Here is a 22,936-nt window from a genome sequence, read left to right as displayed (position 1 = left end):
TAGAGCTGCTAGAATGGTGACTTTGGATGATGATTATTATCAGGAATGTGAACTTTTAAGACAGATGTTTATTAAGAGGTCATATCCAGCAACATTGGTGGATGACGTCATTAAGGAAGTCATCATAAAAAGGGAAGTGGGGCACTTTGCAGCAATATTAAATCAGGGCACTGTTACTGTTAGGTGCCAAACACCAAGTGAGTCAGTAGAGGATGTCACTATAGGACATAATATGTCCAATACTAGCTACAATTTGAGCTTCATTACCCCATTTTCAAATGATGCCAGGACACTCAGGAATATTTTGATTAAAAATTGGGCTTTAATAAATGAAGATACTGGAATTAATCAGGAGCTGGGTGACACACCTACAATTATTTTCAAACGTGGCTTGAATTTGAAAAACCTAAAAGAGTAGAAGGAAATCTTACATACCACATAGGGGTATGAAAAATGTGGGCATTGCCACTATTGTAAATATATAAAAGTTACTACACAATTTAAAATAGGTGGCAAGATTTTTAACATCAATGGGAAATATAGATGTGAAACAAAAGGTGTGTTATATTTGGCTCAATGCCAATTTTGCCCGAGTTTCTATATAGGAAAATGGAATGTTGTCTAAAACAACGTATCTATGAACACCAGTACAATATATCTAAAGCCAATCATAACAATGCCCTGGCTAGACATGTCATGGAGTACCCCTAACATGAATTTCTGTATATAGTTATTGATCAAGTACAACAAGACATTGGGGGGAGCTTGGTCATTATGGCTATAGGAGAGAGAACTATTGTGGCAACTAAGATTAAATGCCCAAGCTTCCCTGGGTCTAAATGAATACAGTTCCCTAACGTGTGTATTAAAGTTAAAATCACTAGACAGATAATAACTGTGTTTTGTGTGTGTGTGTGTGTGTGTGTGTGTGTGTGTGTGTGTGTGTATATATATATATATATATATATATATATATATATGTATATATTTTATATATCACACTTAATAGTGATTTTTTATTTAATATTTTAGATGCAGTCATAACATTTGCATTGACAAGTGAATTTTATGTTGAATGCATCTTTAAGAATCTCAGGAAGTGATGTCATGGTTACATAGGGAATATTACTAATATGTGGGGACTAGAATTTGATAGGATGTATCTGGAAGTCCTAGAAGGGAAAATATAACAAAAGAGGGTAGATTTCTGAAAGAATTTATGAAATATTTGGTATGAAAGACATTAATTCAGTAGTAGGAGAGAATTTAAATATTATTCCCCAAGGTACAATAACTGGGCTAGACTTGATAGAAATTATATTTCACAGGAAGATGTCCATTTAATTGAGAACTTTGATAAACATCCAATAACTACTTCAGATAATGTGCCAATAACTACTAAGATAAAAATGCAGGATAATGGAATAAAGATGAGATACTGGCATGTTCCCACCTGCCTGTTAAAAAGAGAGGAAAGGCATGAGTAGTGGAAATTATCTGTGAGTTATTAGGGAAGACAGAAAATGATCTAGAAGTTATAGCTAGTGACTGGGATAAAATGACAGTGGAGTTTAAAATAGAGTATAAATAAAAGAAAAAGAGATTTGGTTAAGAAGTAATAAGAATTATTTAGAGGGGCTGACAAAGGTTAAAGTATTATAAAATAAGTGGAATCTCACAGAAGAAGAGGAGGCACAACTGCATTGTGCTAAAGAGAAAAGATGGGAGTTCCTGGATAATATGCATGCGTTTAGAAAGATTTCTGTTAAGCAACTGCTTTCTGATAATAACTCCAGAGCACAAGAAGTTCTGCTACAGTGACTTAGGCAACAGAAAGTAGAAAGGATTGCTGCCAAACCTAGAGAGCCTATTACAAGAAAAATAACCACAGACTCTGTATAGATATTAGAGATATTTTGGAAAATTTATGAAAATATTTATAAAGTGGAGAAGTAGAGAAATCAAGAAAAAGCGCAAATGGAATATTTATGGAAGACATAAATATGCCAAGAGGTAGATGAGGCTCAACAACTAACAATTCAGATGGGAGGAGATGAGATAAAAATGGTGATGTATAACCAATCTACAGGAAAGTCTCCAGGAACAGATGGTTTTTGGTGGAAGTCTGGAAGTTGGGAGAGAAGAAAGCAATACAAATCTGGAAGGTTTTATTTAACAGTATTTTAAAAGAAGGGGAGGCAGCAACATCCTGGGGAAAAAGCTGTGGTGGCTGTAATACCTAAAGACCGTAAAGACCCATCTGATACAGCTTCATATAGGCCCATCAAAATTCTAAACCATGATTATAAAGTGTTTATGTTTATAACAGCCAAAAGAATGCCAAAGGTGAAGCCAACATGTATGTACATGGAACAGTATGGTTTTGTGGAGGGGAGGCAAACATGTGACAAGATTAATAGAACAATGATGAGCCAGAAGGAAACAAAATGTTAGAAAATACCACTGTTATTAGTAGGTCGTGATGCACAGTAAGCATTCAACAGAGTAAGCTGGGATTTTATGAGTAGGCCAATGGACGTATTTGCATTTCCTGATGCAATAATAAAACTAATTAGAAGGATATATGAGGGATCAGAGGCAAAAATCAAAAAGGGAGGGTTGCTCTCTGAAAAGTTATGTCTAAACAGGGGACCCAGACAGGGGTGTCCTCTTTCCCCTTTGTTATTTTGCATTATATTTAGAACTAACGATAAAGAAAATAAGGGACTCAGAAATACAAGGATATAATTGGTATGGTGTTCATGAAAAGTTGGCATTATTTGCAGATGATATTATTTTGTACATGATGAAACCAGAAAAAGACATCTCAGTCTTGTGGAATATTCAGAGACAGTGCCAGGTTTTTTGGGATATAACATTAATGAAGATAAAACAACAGCTATAGCTATAAACTATGTACCCACACAAGAATGACTCCAGCAATACCCATATTTATGGGTTTATTATTTAGGAGTAGAGATTAAAAGGATTTGGTTATGGCACCTTAGGATATGTGGGAATTGACCAAATAAAAAGATAATACAAAAACTAAGAAACTGAAGCTTTGGCCTATGGATGTGAGTAACAATATACAAGCAGTAAAATGTTTTAGACCCTTTAGTTTTATAGACAGGTTAGACATATTTTTATCAACCAGAGGAGAAGTTGTGTATAGTAATTAATAAAGAGTTGAAGAATTTTATTTGGGAGGGGGAGAGGGCAAGAGTCAAGTGGGATAATAAGTGAATCCTCTCAAAAGAACAAGGAGGTTTAGAATCACCTGATTTGAAGGGATATTTCAGAGCCACACAGTTAATGAAGCAGAAAGCTACAGTTCAAAGTGGAAAGCGATGATGATGAAGCGTGGGAGGGGGATAATTCAAGAAATAAGGCTTTAATGGGATTTTGGAAGTAGATCCTTAGGGAGAATAACTACTGTCATATGGAATATTATATTCATAAAGTAGCAGAAAATATACTAAGAACTAAGCCAACATGAGAATAATGGAAGGAGATTCTGTCGATAGGGATGACTGCAATTACAGGTGCAGAGAATAGACAAGAAGTGGGCTGGAATTTAATGGAGGAAGCTGGTAAAGGAAGCAAGGAACTGGTAACAAATAATTAGAGAAGGAAAGGTAACAGAATGGGAAGAGGCCAAGAAGACAATTGGATTGCAGGCTAGTGATTGCCTTTGCTATCAGGGATTGATATCAGAATATAAATAAGAGAAAGGGATAGGGAAATCCTAAATCAAAGACTTGTACTGGTTGAGTTTTCAACTGAATCCAAAATTAAAGCTGCTGTTAAAAAAGGGATAATTAGTAGGGCTTACAAAATATTTCATGATAACTACAGGAATAAATCAGAAGAGGTCAGAAAAGGTTGAGAAGAAAGATTAGATATGCAATTCACAAAGAAACAATGGGAGAACATATGTTTGGCTTCCAAATATGCAACAAAGTCTAGGAAAGTTAAAATTTTTGCCTGGAAGTGTTTGCATTTATAACACAAGCAGACTCCAAAGAATGTTTGCTCAGGTAGATGGAAAATGTTGGAGGTGTGATAGGGAAGAAGGAGGTAATTGGGAACATATGTTTTGAGAGTGTAATGAGCTGGTAGACTTTAAAAATTCCCTACTGAGTATTTTGTCAGGATTTCTAGGGAAGCAAATGAATGTAAGTAAGGAATTTTTTTTATTGGAATACAGGAACTGAATTGCCTAGACATAGTAAAATATTATTAAGTTTAATTCTGATGGCTGTCAAAAAAGCAATTACTAGAAAATGGAAATCAATATCTAAACCATAGTAAATATTGTAACAGAAATAAAAGAACAGAAAGTGGGATCTTTAGAAAAGGGTAGGAGTAAATTACATTGAAAAAAAGAGGAGATTGTGGGAACAAGATATGTAGAAAATGTTTTGGAGGAGGAATAAGGTTTAAAAGAAGGCATGAATTTATTAATTTATGTAATGTTGCTTAGATTATACATATATATTGTTATATATCCTATAATATTTGTAAATGTGGATGTATTAATTTGGTTCGATTACTTTTATACAAATATAAGCTTGCCTATGTCACAAGTGATAATTCAATAAAGATGTTTAGAAAAAGAAATTGCACATAAAATCAAATGTTCATATATTTTGTGAGACTGAATGAAAATTAATCAAAACTATATCACCATGTTTCAGAAAATAAATGACATAATCGTTAAAACTGCAGAATACAATGAAAGACAGCCACATAAGAAAGTGTAAAAAGAGAAGTGAAAATGATGAAGGGAAAATGTGAATGCTAGTGTTTTGTGACAGCAGATGACATGAAAGAGACAGAGGAAGAAGGAAAACCAGAATGTTAAAAATAATACATCACCTTCACATATCAGCATGTCTTTAAGTAAATATGTTGGTACAGCTGAATTTATTAAGAAATATAGCATATCATGTGCACTTCATAGGTTCATAGAAGGTTACTAGGCTAATGGCCCTAGAGCCCTTACAAGCCCAGCCATATTTATCTTGAGTTGTCCCAATTTTCAATGGTTAGGTGACTGACGCTCACAGAGGTAAGGGCTATGGTAGTTAATACAGACTTCCTCTGTCCAAGAGGGACATAGGTGCCACCCCAGGAGTGAATTTGTGGTCACTCATCCATTGATCTAGGTTGCATTTGAAGAGGATCAGGGAGGGGATCTGTTTCACATCAATTGGAAGCTTGTTCCACAGAAGTGGCAGTCTCTGGAGGATTTATCTATCTCTCCAACATGACCTGTTCATGTCAGAGGCTAGGTTAAGATCCCTGGAGTGAGTGACCTTCATGCAATTTGACTTACAAATGTGTAGCATTTCCATCAGGGCCCCGTCAAAGACTGCCATGTAAGCCAGGCACAGGTCACCCATAAGCAAACTGTAGGAAACAGAATACAGTGACAGGGCTTTCAATCTTTCTGTTTAAGACTTGTTTTGTGTATCCTGTAATTTCTTGGTGAGAAACGTCTGTGGTCTCTACAATTCTTACAGTTGTCTGGTGAGGTACATGCAAAAGGGAGCATTGTATTCACCGATTGGTCTGATAAGGGCAGAGTATAATGAAATTATAACATCCTTAGATCTAGATGCAATGCTTTGTATTATAAGAGGTACCGCATAGAAGAATTTCTTCACTACTATACATATGTGGTGGTCAAAGTTCAGATTGCTAACAACCTGAGTACCCAGATCATGTACCACTGGGTCTACACTTAGGGGGATGCTGTCTATAATGTAATTAGCAAGGGATGTCACCAAGTGATCACTTAAAGAAAAATAATTCATCTCATGCTAATTTTAAAGATTTTTGGTTATTATATTGCACTGTAGTGTCATGGGCATTAAATGGTGCCTCAATCTCCTATAATGATATTACAGGGCACCACAGGCCCTGGTTATTATATTATTATATGGCATCATACTTCACCAGCTGTTCTGTAGCACCAAAAAGCCTTATTTGTCACAATTCTCCATAGCGTATTGCCCTTATTATTATTTAACACCACAGTATTTAATTGTTACATTCATCCAAAATGCCCTTGTTATTACATGACATCACAGTGTCTTTTTCTTACATGGCACAATATTGCCCTTGTTATTATATGATACCACAGTGTTTAATTATTAAATGGTACCATAGTGCCCTAGTTATTATATGGCACCACAGACTTTTGGTTGTTTTATGAAACCACAGTGCCCTAGTTATTATATGGCACTTTAGTGGACAAGCTACTTTTATGATAACTTAGTTCCCTAATTATTTTATGACAGCATGGAGTTTTGTCAACGCATGTCACTGGAGTATCCTGGATGTTATCTGGTGTCACAGTGCCCTCTTGTTACATGGCACTACAGTGACTTCATTATTACATAGCACTACATTGATCTGGTTGTTTTATGGTACCACTGTGTCCTGGTTATTATACAGTACCATAATCACTTGGGTGTTTTATTGTATCATATTGCCTTGGTTATTTATATGACAATGTAGTTTATTGTACCATAGTGCCTTGGTTATTTACATGACAATGTAGTGCCTGATTACTGTATGGTAGCATAGTGTTCTGTTGTTATGTGGCACTATGCTGACCAAGTTATAGTAGAGCATCCTAGTGTCCTGCTGCTCCAGGGCATCATATTGCCATATTTTTTATATAGCATGACAATGTCCTGTTGTTTCATGGCACCACCGTACCCTGGTTAATGTACTACACCACAGTGTCTTTTTGTTACATGACATTGCAGGACAATGGTTAATGTATGGCACCACAGTGTCTTGTTGTTGCATGACATTGCAGTACCCTGGTTAATGTACTGCACCACAGTGTCCTTTTGTTACATGACATTGCAGTACCATGGTTAATGTATGGCACCAAAGTATCCTGTTGCTACTGGACACCACGATGTCTTGGTTATTATACTCTGCCACAACATTCTGTTTTATGGCACCATTTTGCTGTAGTTCCTATAAGGCAAAATCTAGGTGAGCATTCAGTTGTGTATTGAGCAACTGCGTCCTGTTGTCAGGCATTTAACACAGGGAATTAAGGCTCTGAGTTGTTAATGAGCTGCTTCCTGCAGAATACGGTACAGGGTTTGATTCCTTCCTCCTCCATTTGTCTACTCTGTGACTCTGAGCATGCCCATTAAACAAACACTGTTCTTGAATTGCATCTAAAAAGGAGCATTTGTTCTCAGTGGGTTACCAGCTCAAAAATGTATAAAATAATTAAAAAATACTGTTCCAGTTATTTTGTATGACAATGGCCTGCCCTGGGTACTATATAGCACTACATTGCCCTGCCATTGCATGGCAGCAAAGTGCCCTGATTATTTTTATGGTACTAGAGTACTCTGGCTACTGAATGTCAACATAGTGTCCTGGTTATTATATGGATCCTCAGTGTCTGGTTGTTACATGGTACAATAGTTCCATGGTTATTAAACAATAAGGATTTCTGGCCATTATATGTCACTACGGTGTTCAGTTGTTACACAGTACCATAGTGCCCTGTTTATTATGGAACACCATGGTACTCTGCTTGTTATACGTCATCATACTGCTCTGGCTATTATATGGCATTTTAGTACCCTGATCATTTCTATGACAGCATGATGTCCTTGTCACAATGTGGTATCACTGAGCCTGCTTGTTGCATGACACAGAAGTGTCCTGACTGTTATATGACAGCACAGTGTCCTTGTTGTTTTGCTTCACCATTCTTCCCTAGTTATTGCATGCTACCACAGTATCCTGGTTGTTATATGGCACTACACTACAGTACTAAGAATAAAACAGTAATGCCCCAAATGGTAAAGCTGTAATGAACAGAAAATAGTCAGATATGCATGAAATCTCCTAAGGTAATTTATTACTATTTATTTACTACATTTAATACACCAACAGCAAGAGAATGTAAAGAAAATAACTAACAACTTAAAGAAAAAAACAAATGTCCAGTCCAACAGGGATGAGGTAGCAGACTGCCTGCACTGCTAATGACTTTAGTTTGAGAATCATTCTGTTTTTTTTTTTTTTTTTTTTTTTTTTCTGTTGGTCCTCTCAGACCTCATTCTACCATCCAGGCCACTAATGCCCCATGTCTATGATGGATCTAGCAGCCATCCTCCTAACCCCTCACCCCACTATTCTGGTATTGCTGAGGCTGGTCGTGGATCCTAAGGGCATCCTGGGGGCTTGGCCATCTGTGGAGGGTTTCTTTTTATACACCCTACCCACTTTCCTTTCCCTGGCCACTCCACAGTCATCAACCACATCTGAGGGCAACTCCCATCATTGGACCACGCCTCCCCCTAGGGAGCATTATCAATGAGCAGCATCCTCCAACCCAAGGTGGGCATATTCATTCCTCCCTGCCACTCTGTCAGTCACCTGAGCCACTAACTAAACCGTGGTCACCTGGGCCATTGTTGGGGCTTTATCTGTCTACTTCACCGGAGCAACCAGTTTGAAAATCATTCTTGGTTTCTAAAGGCCTGCCAGCTCCACTAGTGTACAGAGATAAAGTAATGTAGAGGGATAAAACCCTGACTATGACCCAGGTGAACTGAATTTGATTAGCTTCTTGGACATCTGTTGGAGCTGGCCAAAAGGAAGAGGAAACACAAGGCAGCACCTGCTTGCCTTTTCATAGAGGAGTGTATGGGGATCCACTAAAGATAAGGTTGCTGCACAAACCCTGGTAGTGATATCAGAACCATGATAAGGAGAGAAATGCTACAGAACAGAGGATGCAAAGAGGTATATGTCATCAAGTAGCTGGATGTATTTCCATTATAGCACCAATGTGGACCCACCTAGGTGATATCACTCAGCATGTCAGCAGGAGGTAGGTTTACAAGAAAAACTCTATGAACAGCAGTATGACAGCTACTTAACTAGTCTTGTCCCATTCGCTCTACATTGTGGTTTGCTCCCCTTGGCTTCTACAGAAGGTGTATGGCTCTCCAAGAAGGGAGAGCAGCCTGGTGTGGTGGGTTACACTAGGAGGCCATTATGCAGAAAATATGAGGGACCTGGCATTGCAGGAGCTTGAGGTCAGTTGCAAAAAATTCTTTATATATATATATATATATATATATATATATATATATATATATATATATATATATATATATTCTTCTTCAGTAGCTGTCATTTGAGTATCTTCATATGTATGTAGGTGCAAATGCATGTATCCTACATGATGCTTTGCATATCAAAAACAGGAAAGGGAAGGAAGATGTGAAAAAGGTCTTACCTTTTTAGAGTGTGGTGGCAGGCTATGGCCAATGGGGTAATGACTGAGTAGGTGGAAGGGATGGTAGGCCAGAAACCTGAGGCCAGACTGTTGGTGACAGGGTCAAAAAAAGTAAACAACACACACACACATTACAGCACATCTAGAATAAAGCCATTTTTATGCATTCTATTATAATAAAGAATTGCTCTTTGAGACATAATTTCATACAGAAGATGGAGGATTGTGAAGCATAGTAGCAAATGAGAAAATTAATCATTTTTAGGGATGGCTCTTGTGAAAATAAAACCTAACATTTAGGAATGTAAATAGAACAGGGAAACTGGTCAGTAATGCACTAAAAGGGGAAAGTGACAGAGTGACTGCAAGAGATGAGGTGGGGGACGGGGTGTAAAAAGAAGAAATGGGGAATTAATATATGTAAGTTCAGTTTGGAGATGTAAATCTGAGTTAAGCACAACAGATTAGGTAGGATTTACCATTATCTAAATAAAGAGGCATTCAGGTTCACTTTTACTTGTAATTAACCTTTCAAAATTTGCACTGCAACTGAACAGAGCAGGAGTCTGAATGCAGAACTAACTCTTTTCAAATCTAATGATTTTTTCAGAGGATTGCAGTTTGTTTTCTGGTTCCACGGAATAAAAAAAAAGCATTGTGTTTGTAGCTTCAGACGTATTACGGTGTTAATGTCAACAGGCAGCTATTTCTGTGCAGTTGTCTGCCATGATTACAGCTGCTATTCCTAGTTTCTGTACTTTATTCTAACCCAGTAACTATGCTAGGGATTTCCACAAGCAGACAAATGAATCTCGTCTCAGCCCTTGCCTTAGCAAGTGAGAAGCAGATTGCAAAAACAACTATTGCAATTTATATTATCTCTGCCATATTAGTTACCCTTCAAAGAAATATAGTCCCCCATGGTAAGAGAATGCAACATTTAATGAGCTGTAACAAGGCCAGTTTTCAGACAACTTTCAGGGTATTTGTTTTAGTAATATATATATATGTGTGTGTGTGTGTGTGTGTGTGTGTGTGTGTACATGTTATAACTGGCTGCTGTTTGGTGTTCTTAATATTCCAAACAATTTCTCAAATTATATAATAGTTAAGTGGCTTGAACTGTAAAATAAACTAACGGTAATAACCTACAGCATTAACAGGTACAGGAAAATGAATGTAGGACATTTCAGTCACAGTCTGTATTATACAAACTGAAGTCATTCAGATTCAAAAACATTCATGCTGATTGGCCATAGCAACCAGTCTGCCCATTGTAAATCCAGCATTACTCACAAGAATAAGTCCAGTGGGCTGTAGCTATTCAGGAAAAAAACTGCCGCTGTCATGTTCTCTGCTCTGCTAAGGGAGGAAAAAAGCATGAGTACCACCAGAGTGTAAGACAGACTTCTACCCTCCACAAATACCCCACACACACACATACACACAAACATACATATATAAAAAGAACAAAAATGTTTAAATTACTCTGAAGTCATTGGTGGGATGTCAGAAGTCTGCAGTTTTCCTCATGTAAACAGTAGGATGCATGCATGGATGTGCACTCCTGAGTCCTTAACAAAAGACACACACACACACACACACACGCACGCACGCACACACATACACACACACACACACACACACACACACACACACACACACACACACACACACAAACATTCTGCAGTTACCATAAAGAACTGTGCATGTTAACCATGTCCCATGTTTGCACTGTGCATTGTGAAGCCATCCCACACTTTGGAAGCTGGCAGAAAAATATTACAGTAGCAAGAAGTGTAGAGATACAATATTGTTATTTATAAAGGTTAGCATTTACTGTTTTTTTTTAATAACAGCATTGTATATTGGCAATAATCAGTATACCGCGGTGGTACAGCGGTAGCGTTGTTGCTTCACAGCAATAGGCTTTCCTGTTCGATTCTTGGCTGGAGTGTCTTCTGTGTGGAGTCTGCATGTCCTCCCTGCGGTTGAGTGGCCTCCAAAAAACATGTGTGAATGGGCGTGCCTTCACTGAAGGTTGGGCATCGAGCTGGCAACTTGGCACCATCAAAATCTACTGCCAGTCATTAGCGGACCGGAGTTCTGCTGTGGCAACCCCTAACTTGGAAAAGCCAAAAAGACAAACAACATATTGGCAAAAATCACCTCCTGTGTGTTAACCATGAATTGGATACTAATTTTATCACATGGGCTTCTCCTTCTTGATCAAATCATGGTAGCCATGAGCAAATCCGGCATTATCCACATCCATTCATGAATTATTGCTAAATTACCCAGTTATTATTGGAAAGGGACAGCAGTAAGGCTAAAGCATTGTTTAGTGATGAGGGCTATGGTATAGTACACTGGGTGGGTGACTGCAAATTCACTCCTGGGGTGGCGCCCATGTCCCTCATGGACAGAGACAGTCAGTACTAATTACCATAGACTCTTACCTCTGTGAACTTTGCTCATCTAACCACTGACAATTGGGGCAACTTGGGATGAATATGGCTAGGTTTGCAAGGGCCCTAGGACAGTTAGTCTAATAACTTTCTATGAACCTATGATTAGTTGTTTTTGCCACCAATATGTGATGCAACAGTCAGGTGATATCAACATGCCAAGTAAGAACACAGGGATAAATAAAGGAAACAGTAAATTAAAGAAATGACTAATAATATATGTCAGCTTAGACTTTTATGGCTAACTTGGCATGTTCCCTGAGTCAGCAAATATTTTCTGTATTAAATGTTCAACAAAAGAAAAAAATAAATAATGTTTGTTCACAATAAAATATAAATATCTACTCTTTTCTGACACTACACTCCAGTGCCATGTGTTCATTCGGAATACCTACCTTTCTGCAATTGTAAAAGTCTCTGTGGGGATTATGTTTCAGTTCTTTAAGTTCTTCCATTTCATTTAGCATCTCATGAACATTGAATTTTGAAGATAAGAACCTCAGACGACGATGACAATATGTCTTTCTGGGGAGAAAGAGGATATTGAGTCAAGTCATCTGAAAGAAAATGAGTCTCATTGTCAAGGACTTGTTTACTCTGAATGAAGACAGCTGGAAGTAACGAAACATTCGTATTACATTTAGGAAACAAGCTTACAGCTGTGGTCACCAAAACAGATGTACTCAGTACAGTGAGTAGGTATAAAAACAGGTTACCAAATAGCATTATGTAGTTCTATAAACAGGCACACACATTTCATTTTCCAATATCTTTACTGAAAATTATCCCCAGCATACACAGCCAGGAAACAACAATAAAGGAGGCAAAATTATTTAACAATTTCGTTTGTCTGAAAGAGAACATGTGACTGCACATGAACAATCTAAAGTATGTACCCTGTCCAGTTTTATTATTTACATATATAAGTTCATTTAGAGTGACAGACTATATTATGGCAGAGGGTCACACAATGAAATACAGAATGCAAAGTATGTGGCTTATATAGGTGTAGGTGATAGTACTAAACAGCAATGTTTAGAAAGAGCGGTCAGAAAAAGAGTTACTCAACTCATAGAGATATGTGTGTGTGTGTGTGTGTGTGTGGGGGGGGGGGGGGGGTTGAAGACTAAACTGGTGTTCGACCCAAAGGAGAATCACATAACCACATGAGGATTCCTAAGCTAATATCTAAATGTAAATGCAGCAGAGAAAAGTATAACAGAGGGGAAAAACAAATGAGCAGTATAGGTGACTAAGTGGGGAAATGAATAATCTTTTAGTTTTATTGAAGTTTTGGTTGCTTGAAATGCAAGCAACCAACTGTAATTAAATATCAACATCAATATAGACTGAAAGACAGTCGCATGCAACTCTAAGATCTGTTGCAGCTCCTGATAGACAACCAAGATGTTGCAAGAAGCTATACAAATAAATAAATAAGTAAATAAATAAAAGCTTCACAGAAAAAAAATAATTGAACGTGCTATACAAACTGAATGATCTTTCACAATATAAAACTAAGGATTTTGGTAGCAGACCATGCAAGTAACTTGACAGAAACTGCCCTGAGATCGCATGATGCGGCTAAGCAGAGAACAGTTTAAGCAGTAAGGCTTCATGGCTGGGGTGAAAGTTTGACCTCAGATCAACTGAGCTGTTAGCCGAGACTGAGTATGTGATGAATGGAATGTGCTGAGAGGATGAATAGTAATTTTACTGAGCCGGTGCACCATTTCACATACTAAAACTTCTGACAGTTAAAAGTCAAGTTCACAAGGTTAGCAATGGAGAGAGAGGCAGAGAGACGGGGATGTAGGACTACTGCTCTGTAAAAACTAAGAAATGAAAATGTGTGAATACTGTATCTAAGAATCGTACTTGGGAAAATGATGAGTTTGATCTGAGAACTAGTTGCCTTCCTACTTTGGTGTGGTGTTGAAATGCATCTGCAAGTGGCCTTGTTGTGTAAAAGGGCTGGAGGCTGTAATGGTGACTAAAAAAAGGATACAAAACAAAATAAAATGACCTGTGTAAGCACGTAGCAGTGAATTTATAGAATATTGCCAAATACGTCAGACTAGAATCACAAACATAAGGCAGTGGTGTGACTGGATTCTTGTGGTGCATGTGGATATTATTTACACACACACATACATATACACACACACACACACACACACACACACACACACACACACACACACACACACACACACACACACACACACACACAAAGAAAACACATCAACTTAATTCTGACCAATGTCTGCATTTCAAAACACACAGAGACCGTAATTCAAAAATATCAAAAACAAAAAGATCACCAAAGGAAAACTGTTTCATTTTGTGATCTTAGAAGAAAAACCCACAATTCCAATAAAACTAAATTTGTTGAATAGTGATAGTGTTATAGAAAGGGTTTTTGTAAGGGAAAGTGCATGTTTTAGGTTAGCAGGTATTAGTAGGCTCAGCAGGAGGGGGCTTACCCTCCTGCACCACCTAACCCTAAACCTAACCCAGCATCTTACCACTGAAAACCCCTTTCTGTAATACTACCGCTACACAAGACAGGTTCAGTCACACACCACATGCACCGACACAGAACCACATAACTAAACCTATCCCCTGACCTAACCCTTAGCCTACCTCACACATGATAATACACACACTCCTAATCCTTAATGCTGAAACTTTCAGAATATTTAAGATTTTTGTAATTAAAAATGCAAACTTCACTTACCTGCAGAAACAACCATACTCCCTTTGGCAAACCCACACTTTAGCAAACACACCAATCAACCAGCTTTACACCCACAGCATGCATTAAAAAATGGAAATTCTACTGCCTCACATATAACTCCATTCTGTGACAAGGCAAGAGAACCAGATGAGAGAAGAGACTTTTTTTTCTACTCCTCAACCTAGTGTTGAGAGGCACTACATCAGGGGCGGCACTGTGTGCCAAATGAGTCAGCTACAGGTCTTGGCTATGATATAAGGCATTGCCTGCATGAACTTGCATTTGGGATTCTTCAACTGAGGCTCTCAGACCTATTTGGAATTATCGGCAGCACCCAATAAAGTACACACTACATGTGGCCAAGTGGCCTACTAACTGCTGGTATAGTATCTCTGAGTATACACCTGTCTATCCAGCATGTGTGCACATCTACCACCTAGATAACCCTGTGGGAAGGTGTCTTTCTGTAATTGTGGTGTAGGTTGGACATGTGCCAAATATGTGAATTGTGAACTTCTCGGGTGGTACATAAATACATGATAAACACTGCCATGGACATTTCTGACCACCTGGCTGTTCAGCAAGTGAAAGCCATTCCTGTTTCTGTATCATAGTTCTTCTGGATAAAGTGGGGCCTTGATGGCAACATGTATGCAATCTATGCCAGTCAGGGTATCTCAGAAAAATAGGTTATGTTGTAAAATGACTGAATGGTGTTGGTTCTCTACTATGCTTTCCTGGGGAACCAGATATTCTCTTCCAAATGCTGTAGCATAATGTTGAGGAGCTGGTTTAGGAGTCTGACAACTGTAATACCCCTAATATGCTGCCTGCCACTGGAAAGTCTCTGTGTCTACGAAAGTTAAAACTATAAATAATTTTGTATCCACAAGGATGGTATAGCAAGTATCCCTCTTGACTCCACTTGTGGGTTTCATAGCTGGGCTATGTCTGTTACAGTCTCCCTGTCTACACATAAATGGTCAGCAGTCTGCTAGTCTATGAGCTAATGTTATGGCCATGATGTGCAAATGTGAGGGCAATGCCTCCAACAGTACCATTAACATATGCTGCTGTGCCACATTTGTGTCCACAGGAATGGCTATACAATGCATCCTCCTTGATTCCACTTGTCAGCTACACAGTTCAGCTAGGTCCTCTTATGGTATCCCTGTCCACCTAGAAACAGTCCACAATATGTTTGCTTATTTTATTTTATTTTTTTTTTGTGAGCTGGTGGTATGTCAGATTCTGTCTGTACCTCCTCTGTCAGCTTGGCCAGCTGTGATATTAAACATTGTGAGCACTGGCTCCAAGCAAAGCACCCAACAGATGTTGCTACTCCTAGCTTGGATCCTGTCATGTGCACCATGAAATTTGATGTTCAAAAGGTATATGTGCTACCATGCAACATCGTCATTTTATACATTTCCAAATCACAATGTCATTTCAGTCTCCTCAATTGCAGACTCCATGGGGCTCCTTTTTTAAATGTCATTATGCTGTCATTAGCATGTGCTACATACCACGCTGTTTTAACCATTGTATAGCAATGTTATGTCTTCCAATCACCCAAACCCTGAGAATATCTGCTACCCAGGGTAGTCTCTGTCAATGCGCCATCTATAAATCCCAGTCTAACATAGCTTAAACTTGCTCTTATAAAAAAGGAAGGGTTGATAAATAAGTATCTACTTGGCTGAATTTAAGAGTAAAGAAGTTTTCAGTGAATTGGAGTGTGTTATCCTGAGGATGATTTAAAACTAACTGGTTTTCCATTATTTCCATGATTTACTTTCCCCTAAGTTACCTTTTCCTAACATTAGTTTCTATTACATTACTTGACTATGAGCTCGCATTTTGTCTGGCTACTCTTTTAATGTATCACAGCAGGGTGATTCACTTTTCTCCATGGCTATATAATCACAGATTTAGAATATTTAAGTAAGGGGTAGTGTGGAGTGAAGTTCTCCCATGAGGGGAAGGAGGTTAGTTGTATTTTAAGGTGAGAGGTTTGGTGCTTTTTCATCCTTCATGACTGGCAGGTCTACATTCTTCAGTTTGGGAGTAGACATCTGATAATGGATCTATTGAAGTGTACTCAAACACAAATCTTAACTTGGTTATGTTTAAACTAAGTTAAGGCACACATACCCCGAATCAGTACTCTTTGATCACATTGGTAGTTTTAAATGGATTGTTTGGTTTTGCAAATTGTAACAGTTAAAATGAGCTACATGCTGAGTAAACAATCCCTGAGACTCACTATGATGATGTGAGATAGTGCCAGCTATGCTAGAAGGATTAGGGCAGTGCATGTGTAACGTATACTAGCATAGCTAGCTGGAGTTTTGTAAAGAATTATATGCCATTTGAATATCAAAGTGATTTGTACAGATGCTTGTGTTAAAAACGTATTTGCAAAGTTGCTTGTGTTAAAAAGGTATAAACAGTGGGTCCTGCTGGATAGAAAAGAAATATACATGCAAGTCAGGGTGTGTTGCTGTAACTGCTGAAATGTACGTGTTTTAACAGAGGATACTAGAAGAGAAGGGGTTAAGATCAACCCAGCTAACCTTAAGAAAAATATTCTGAAATTAAATGGCATGGTTTAGGCCATAAAGACTTTATCTCACAGGTCTGAATGCAGCCACAGACACAGTATTTGTGAGAAACATGGGCTGGGATCCTACTTTTTTGTCCTTAGTGGTGAACTAATTGCTACTCTGGGGTACCAGAGAATGGCTGGTTAGTCTCTGCAAGAAGGGTGGAAGGGTTGGGATTGCTTTACAGTCTCCAGATGCTGAAACAAGCCTTAGCAAAGTTCTAGGTGTGTATTGTGAAACATTTGTACCAGATCCTTTTGATACTAGTGAAAGATGTCAGTAGCACTCAGCACTCTGTTACTGGAACAGACATTCATCCATTTCATCTTGCCTTGTTCTACCACGTAAGTATGGAACAGTAATTTTTCAGTCAGTTAGGAAAATATAGTGAGATTAATTAAATATTGTTTTTCTGTATCTATTTGAATCTTTCCATCTGTGTTGTTTTTATATTTCATGTGAACTGAAACTCTGGTGTTTATAGTGAATAGATATTCAGCATTGTCATATCTAAACATTTCATTGTGGCTGTTTTTCAGAAAATATTTTAACCTTTGAGAGCACTTGCATTTATTTAGCAGCACTGTGGCTTGTTTCTGAAAGTCTTCCTCCTTGGACAAACATTACCATTTGTATAAGTATTAATTTTACTAAGAGTAATTGGGTACCCTGGTATGGACCTTAGTGTAGCTGGCTTTGTGGGTGTTCTGGTGGCAGTATCTACTTTATAGTCTGGGTGGAGGTAGCATAGCAGGTAAATCTGCTCCAGAATTGTGTGTGTGTGTGTGTCTGTGTGTGTGTGTGTGTGTGTGTGTGTGTGTGTGTGTGTGTGTGTGTGTGTGTGTGTGTGTGTGTGTGTGTGTGAAAGTCAAATCTCAAAGAGTGTGTGTGTCAGCTACTTGGAACAGGGACACATAGCACTGATTTCACACAGAGGGTGGTGGAGGACTTGGTTTGGAACACCCAGCTGAGGACTCAATTGTGAGGTGGTCAGTTTGGAGTCTTATTTGTGGCTTGGAGAAGAAGTACAGCCCCAGGACTGGAGTGTGCATTCCCTGTGTGCTCTTAAAGGAAATTGTGCTCAGTGCAGAGAGCTGCATCTGACAATAATGTGTGTGTCTATTTTTCCTCAATGTGAACATTCCTCCAACATGTCAGTGGTGAGGATTGAGGCTTCTTGATCACTGGCCAAGAGGAGGGGTGTCACACTCACAAAAAGAGTGTCCATTATGTGTACAAACATCATGTGCAGCACTATATTCTGTATGGCACCATGTACTACCCTGATTAATACACATGGATCAAGGTGGTTGAGGAGGCATGCAAAGGCCATCCTGTTTTTCTGAATGTAGCACAGGAGTACCTAGTTACCACTTTGCACTACGTACGCCTGTCCTCAGGATAGGGAGATAGCACCGTGTAGCATGACAACACTACGTAGCCCATCAGAAAACCAAAGTTTTGTATATGACACTGTACTGTACTAAGTAGCTAGCTACTCATGCCATAGAGTATACTGTACAAATCTGCAGTTCTCTGGTGCACCCTGTTCCACTGTCATGTACAGCAGTGACTCATACAGAAATTTCACTAATTAGGCATAACATCAATCCAAGGGGTCATTATGATAGTATGGAAATTAGAGGTTCTGGTTCTATGTAAGCTCCCACTAGACTAGCAGGTGGTTTGAAATGGATTGCTGTACTGTTTTGAAGAAGTATTTGTTGAGATGAAAGTTTTTAACTTAAATTAAATGCTATCTGTTATTTAATTTAATGTGTGTTCTCTGCCTTAGTGTTTTCCAACCGCCAGGACAGTTTTCAGAGTTTATTTGTTTACTGGTTTTATTATATCTCTGAGAGACCAGTATTGTTTTAGTTCATAGTTTCTTGCTTCTGTGGTCGAATATATCCTTGGCTGAAGGTCTTTTAGCAGCTTATCCTTGCCAAAGCCATGAGGATAGAATTATCAGCTGGCTTAGCAAGTTGATTTATATGTTCACCCATGAGAGTGCTGAGGTACAGGCAACTAACTGTAGTGGAATGATTCCTTTTCCAGCCAATCAGGAAGCCTACATACCCAGTGATCTTTGACTCACTTGTTCTGCCCAGGGACCTATGACAACGAGTTTTCCGCAAGTTTCCACCCAGCAAAATTTGAATCCCACAGTTGGTGTCAACCAGTTAGAACAGCTGAATGGATGTTTGTTACAGCATGAAGTAGAAACATAACAGGTAGGTTGATCTCAGGTGGGGACTCAAAGAGGATATTAATTTGACTGACAAAAACAATGAGAGTGTCTCATCCTATCAAGGTATGCTGGTAAAATTAAGTAATAAACTTTTGAGACACCACTCCCTGCCTCTTGACAACCTTTATTTACGTGAATGTGTCACATGTAGACAAGTCCTGAGGGGGCTTAGGTTTTAAATTCCCCAACAAAGTGGAAGTTGGGACATACTTTTACCTTGAATTAGTAGAAATTTTCAATAACTGTGGTACTGAGGTTATGAAAAGCATCATTAGGAGCAACAAAAGACTTTTAGAGACTTTATTTGAATAAATTGATTTCCTTAACAATTTTATACAGAACAACTTATTTTTTTTTAAATGAGAACAATAACAAATACTATAATACTTTGAAGGAGATGATGTTGTTGTTTGTCTTTCGGCTTTTTCCAGTTAGGGGTCACCACAGCGGAACTCCGGTCTGCTAATGATTGGCAGTAGATTTTCACGAACGCTGAGGTGCCAGCTCAACGTCCAACCTTCAACAAAGGCATGCCCATTTACGCATGTCTTTCAAACACCACCCAACTGCGGGGAGGACATGCAGACTCCACACAGAAGGCACTCCCTGCACTCCAGCCGAGAATCGAATGGGAGAACCTCTTGCTGTGAGGCAACAATGCTACCGCGGCACCACCGGAAAGGAGATGATGTAAAATGTGAAATTAAAAAAAAAAAAAAAATGGGAAAGTTAGAAAGTAACAAGAAAATGTATTTTGAAATGAAAGCATAAAGGCTACCCAAGACTGAGATCATTTCTAAAATATGGGAAAAAGAGGTGGAGGTAACAGGTGGAGGAAAGCTTTCAAATTCAGTTTAGACTCACAACAAATTTTTATGAATTCTAGCATAGAAAGCAGTCCAGAACATGACTTAAATATGAATGACCCTTTAAAATTCCCCCCCTTAAGGAGATTGGAAAAGTTACTAAACAGACAGGGGGTACCAAGTGAAGGGATGACCTTTGGGATCAGAGAGGGAGATCAAATGGCCACAGAAGAGGTCCAGAAAGAGGTTTAAGAAAGTAGAACAACTAAGTGAGATGAAATGTACCAAGGGACCTAAAATATCACAGTAGAGGGGAAGGCACATAACCAAGACAATTCTAAAGTTTTTAACTATAGTATTATCGAACTTAACTTGACATACACTGAGGTTTTTAAAAAAGGTTTTTCTTTTGTGTTTTTGGGTCAGTTTGGGAATGTTGATATATTAATAGATTTAAAGTTGTTTTTACATAAAATCAGTTCCCTTATTATGCTTGGAGACCAAAGAGAATCAAACTCAAATCCCTTGAAGAAAAAGAGTACTTTTAATCCCCTCCAAACACCAGTTTCTTTACAGTTTTGAGGCCTTAGTGGAGGGCGAGGTAAGAGAAAGAGAATATATCAGCTCCAAGAAAAAGAGAATTTACAATCTCAGCGAGAAGGAATCTAGGTTACTCATGGAAATCAGTAATAACAAGTAGATAAGGGTTATGAAGCCTGAGAAAGGAGGTGGTTTAGTCATTATGGACCAATGGATGTACGTGGGTAAAATGCTTGATGTTTTACACAATGGATGGAGATGCACACAGGTATCTAGGAATGAGGTCAATGTCGCATATAATTTCAATGACCTAATTTTTTATGACAATTTAATGCAGGGTTTCATAGACAGGACACTATATGAATTTTTAAGGGTGGAACATCCTATTATTCCCTTGATATTTGGTATTCCTAAGGTCCATAAGGATGTGGACCCCTGCCGACCTATAATGGTGGCTGCTAGCTCTAAGACATAGCCATCAGCTGTTTACATTGCTAGGATACACAAACCTTTTATACATGTTCACAAACATATATTAATTGATTTGTGGGACTTTCTTAGGAAGTTGACCCATGGCATATCAGGAATCTTTAATTTTTGTTACCGCTGATATAGATTTATTCTCAGTTATTCCACATGAAGTGGGATTGCAATGGTTTGAAAGTAGTATGGTAGAATGTGAATTTCTGAGAGCAACAGAAGTGAAATTACTTATAGAATGTATGGAGTTAGTGTTAAACAATTTACTTTATTTTTAGGGTGAGTTACATAAACAAATTGATGGGATGGCCATGGGTGCCGCCTGCACCCCAATATATGCTATTGGATAAGGGATTTTGTATTTAAGCCCAGTTACAACCAAAAGTTTTACTTCATATGTCCAGTTTTTTTATTACATTTTTCTTGTGTCCTGCAAACAAAAAAATGGCTAATGAGAAATGTCCTGAGATTTTAGAGAAAAAATATTTCATAGGCTTCCATTAATGTTGACATAAAACAATTATTTAGTATCTGGAACACCTAAACATCATATGTAATAGCATAAGTAACTCAACTGCTACAATACTAAGCTTTTAATTTTGAAAAAAAAGTGATGTTCCATCCTTTATATTGGATGTGGGTAGAGCTTGTCCAGCAAAATCTCATTTTTTCACAAAAAAATGTCCCACTTTGGGCATCTGAAAAGGTGGCAACCCTAACAGTACAGCGCATGCTATAGTGAACTTACACAGTACAACACATGCTATAGTGAACTTGCACAATACAGAGCATGTTATAGTGAACTTATACAGTACAGCATATGCTATTGTGAACTTGCACAGTACACAGCATGTTATAGTGAACTTACACACAGTTCGGTGCATGCTATAGTGAACTTGCACAGTAAGTAGCACACTGGTGCTGCTGCATGGGATGTGTCCATGTGTTGGAATGCTGTGATTCAAAGCACTGTCTAGTGCTAATATGCAGTGAGGAAAACAGTGTCAGAACAGGTATATGCAGAGAACAACATAATGACATACAAATAAAAGCACACACTCTAACAAGTGTATAATGAGATGCAAATGAGTACTTTTAAAAGCAGGTCATAATTCATAGAAGTAGAAAGCAGTAGGCATGCAGCAAGATGCATGGCATTGTATGAACAAAACACATGTGGAGATCTGTAAAACTGCCACAAATAAGGCATTGCATGCTATATAGTATGATTACCAGGAAGCATGCTAACTAGACATCTTTCTTGGGAACTACTAGACCTATAACAACCAACAAACTAAGCTCCTCTAACAATGACACTGAGGTTGTGAGAAACCAAGCAACATCCAGGCTGATTCTCCCCAGGCAGCTATGGGCACAGTACATGAGAGTACAGATAAAATGCTCCATATGTATGGACCCATTGTGTGCACACAGAAGAAAGATAATGCATGCAGTATTAGTTAAGGGCTATGCTGCACATAACATGGTCAAGTGACATTGTGCATCAGACATCTTTACATAGATACTCAGGAGGGAAGGATGGTGTAGGTCACAGCTGTAATCATTTAAACAGGTGCAAAGAGACAAAAAACATAGAGATGGAGACAAGAGATCCTTTTGCAAGGGGTACTCTGTGTCATACACAATTTTCTCTTGTGACAGGGAGGGACTGTCACTATCATACTGAGACTTGTGTCCACCATGTTGTTTTGATGTGGCAGGACAACAAGCACTTAGTGATAGAGAT

At 38.4% G+C, this 22,936-nt stretch overlaps 1 protein-coding gene across 1 annotated transcript in view; it reads right to left on the bottom strand.

Moving 5' to 3' along the window:
- AMPD1 (adenosine monophosphate deaminase 1) overlaps window positions 1-22,936 on the bottom strand; it is a 238,292-nt gene that overhangs the window by 147,028 nt on the left and 68,328 nt on the right. Inside the window, exon 6 of the mRNA XM_044076719.1 lies at window positions 12,162-12,291. Within this exon, the coding sequence (XP_043932654.1) occupies window positions 12,162-12,291 (130 nt within the window). The remainder of the gene's footprint in view (window positions 1-12,161; window positions 12,292-22,936) is intronic.

The sequence above is a fragment of the Protopterus annectens genome, chromosome 7.part0, assembly GCF_019279795.1.
Source record: "Protopterus annectens isolate FY-2018-M chromosome 7.part0, PAN1.0, whole genome shotgun sequence".
NCBI lineage: Eukaryota > Metazoa > Chordata > Ceratodontiformes > Protopteridae > Protopterus > Protopterus annectens.
This window is presented reverse-complemented; position numbering and strand designations above follow the sequence as displayed.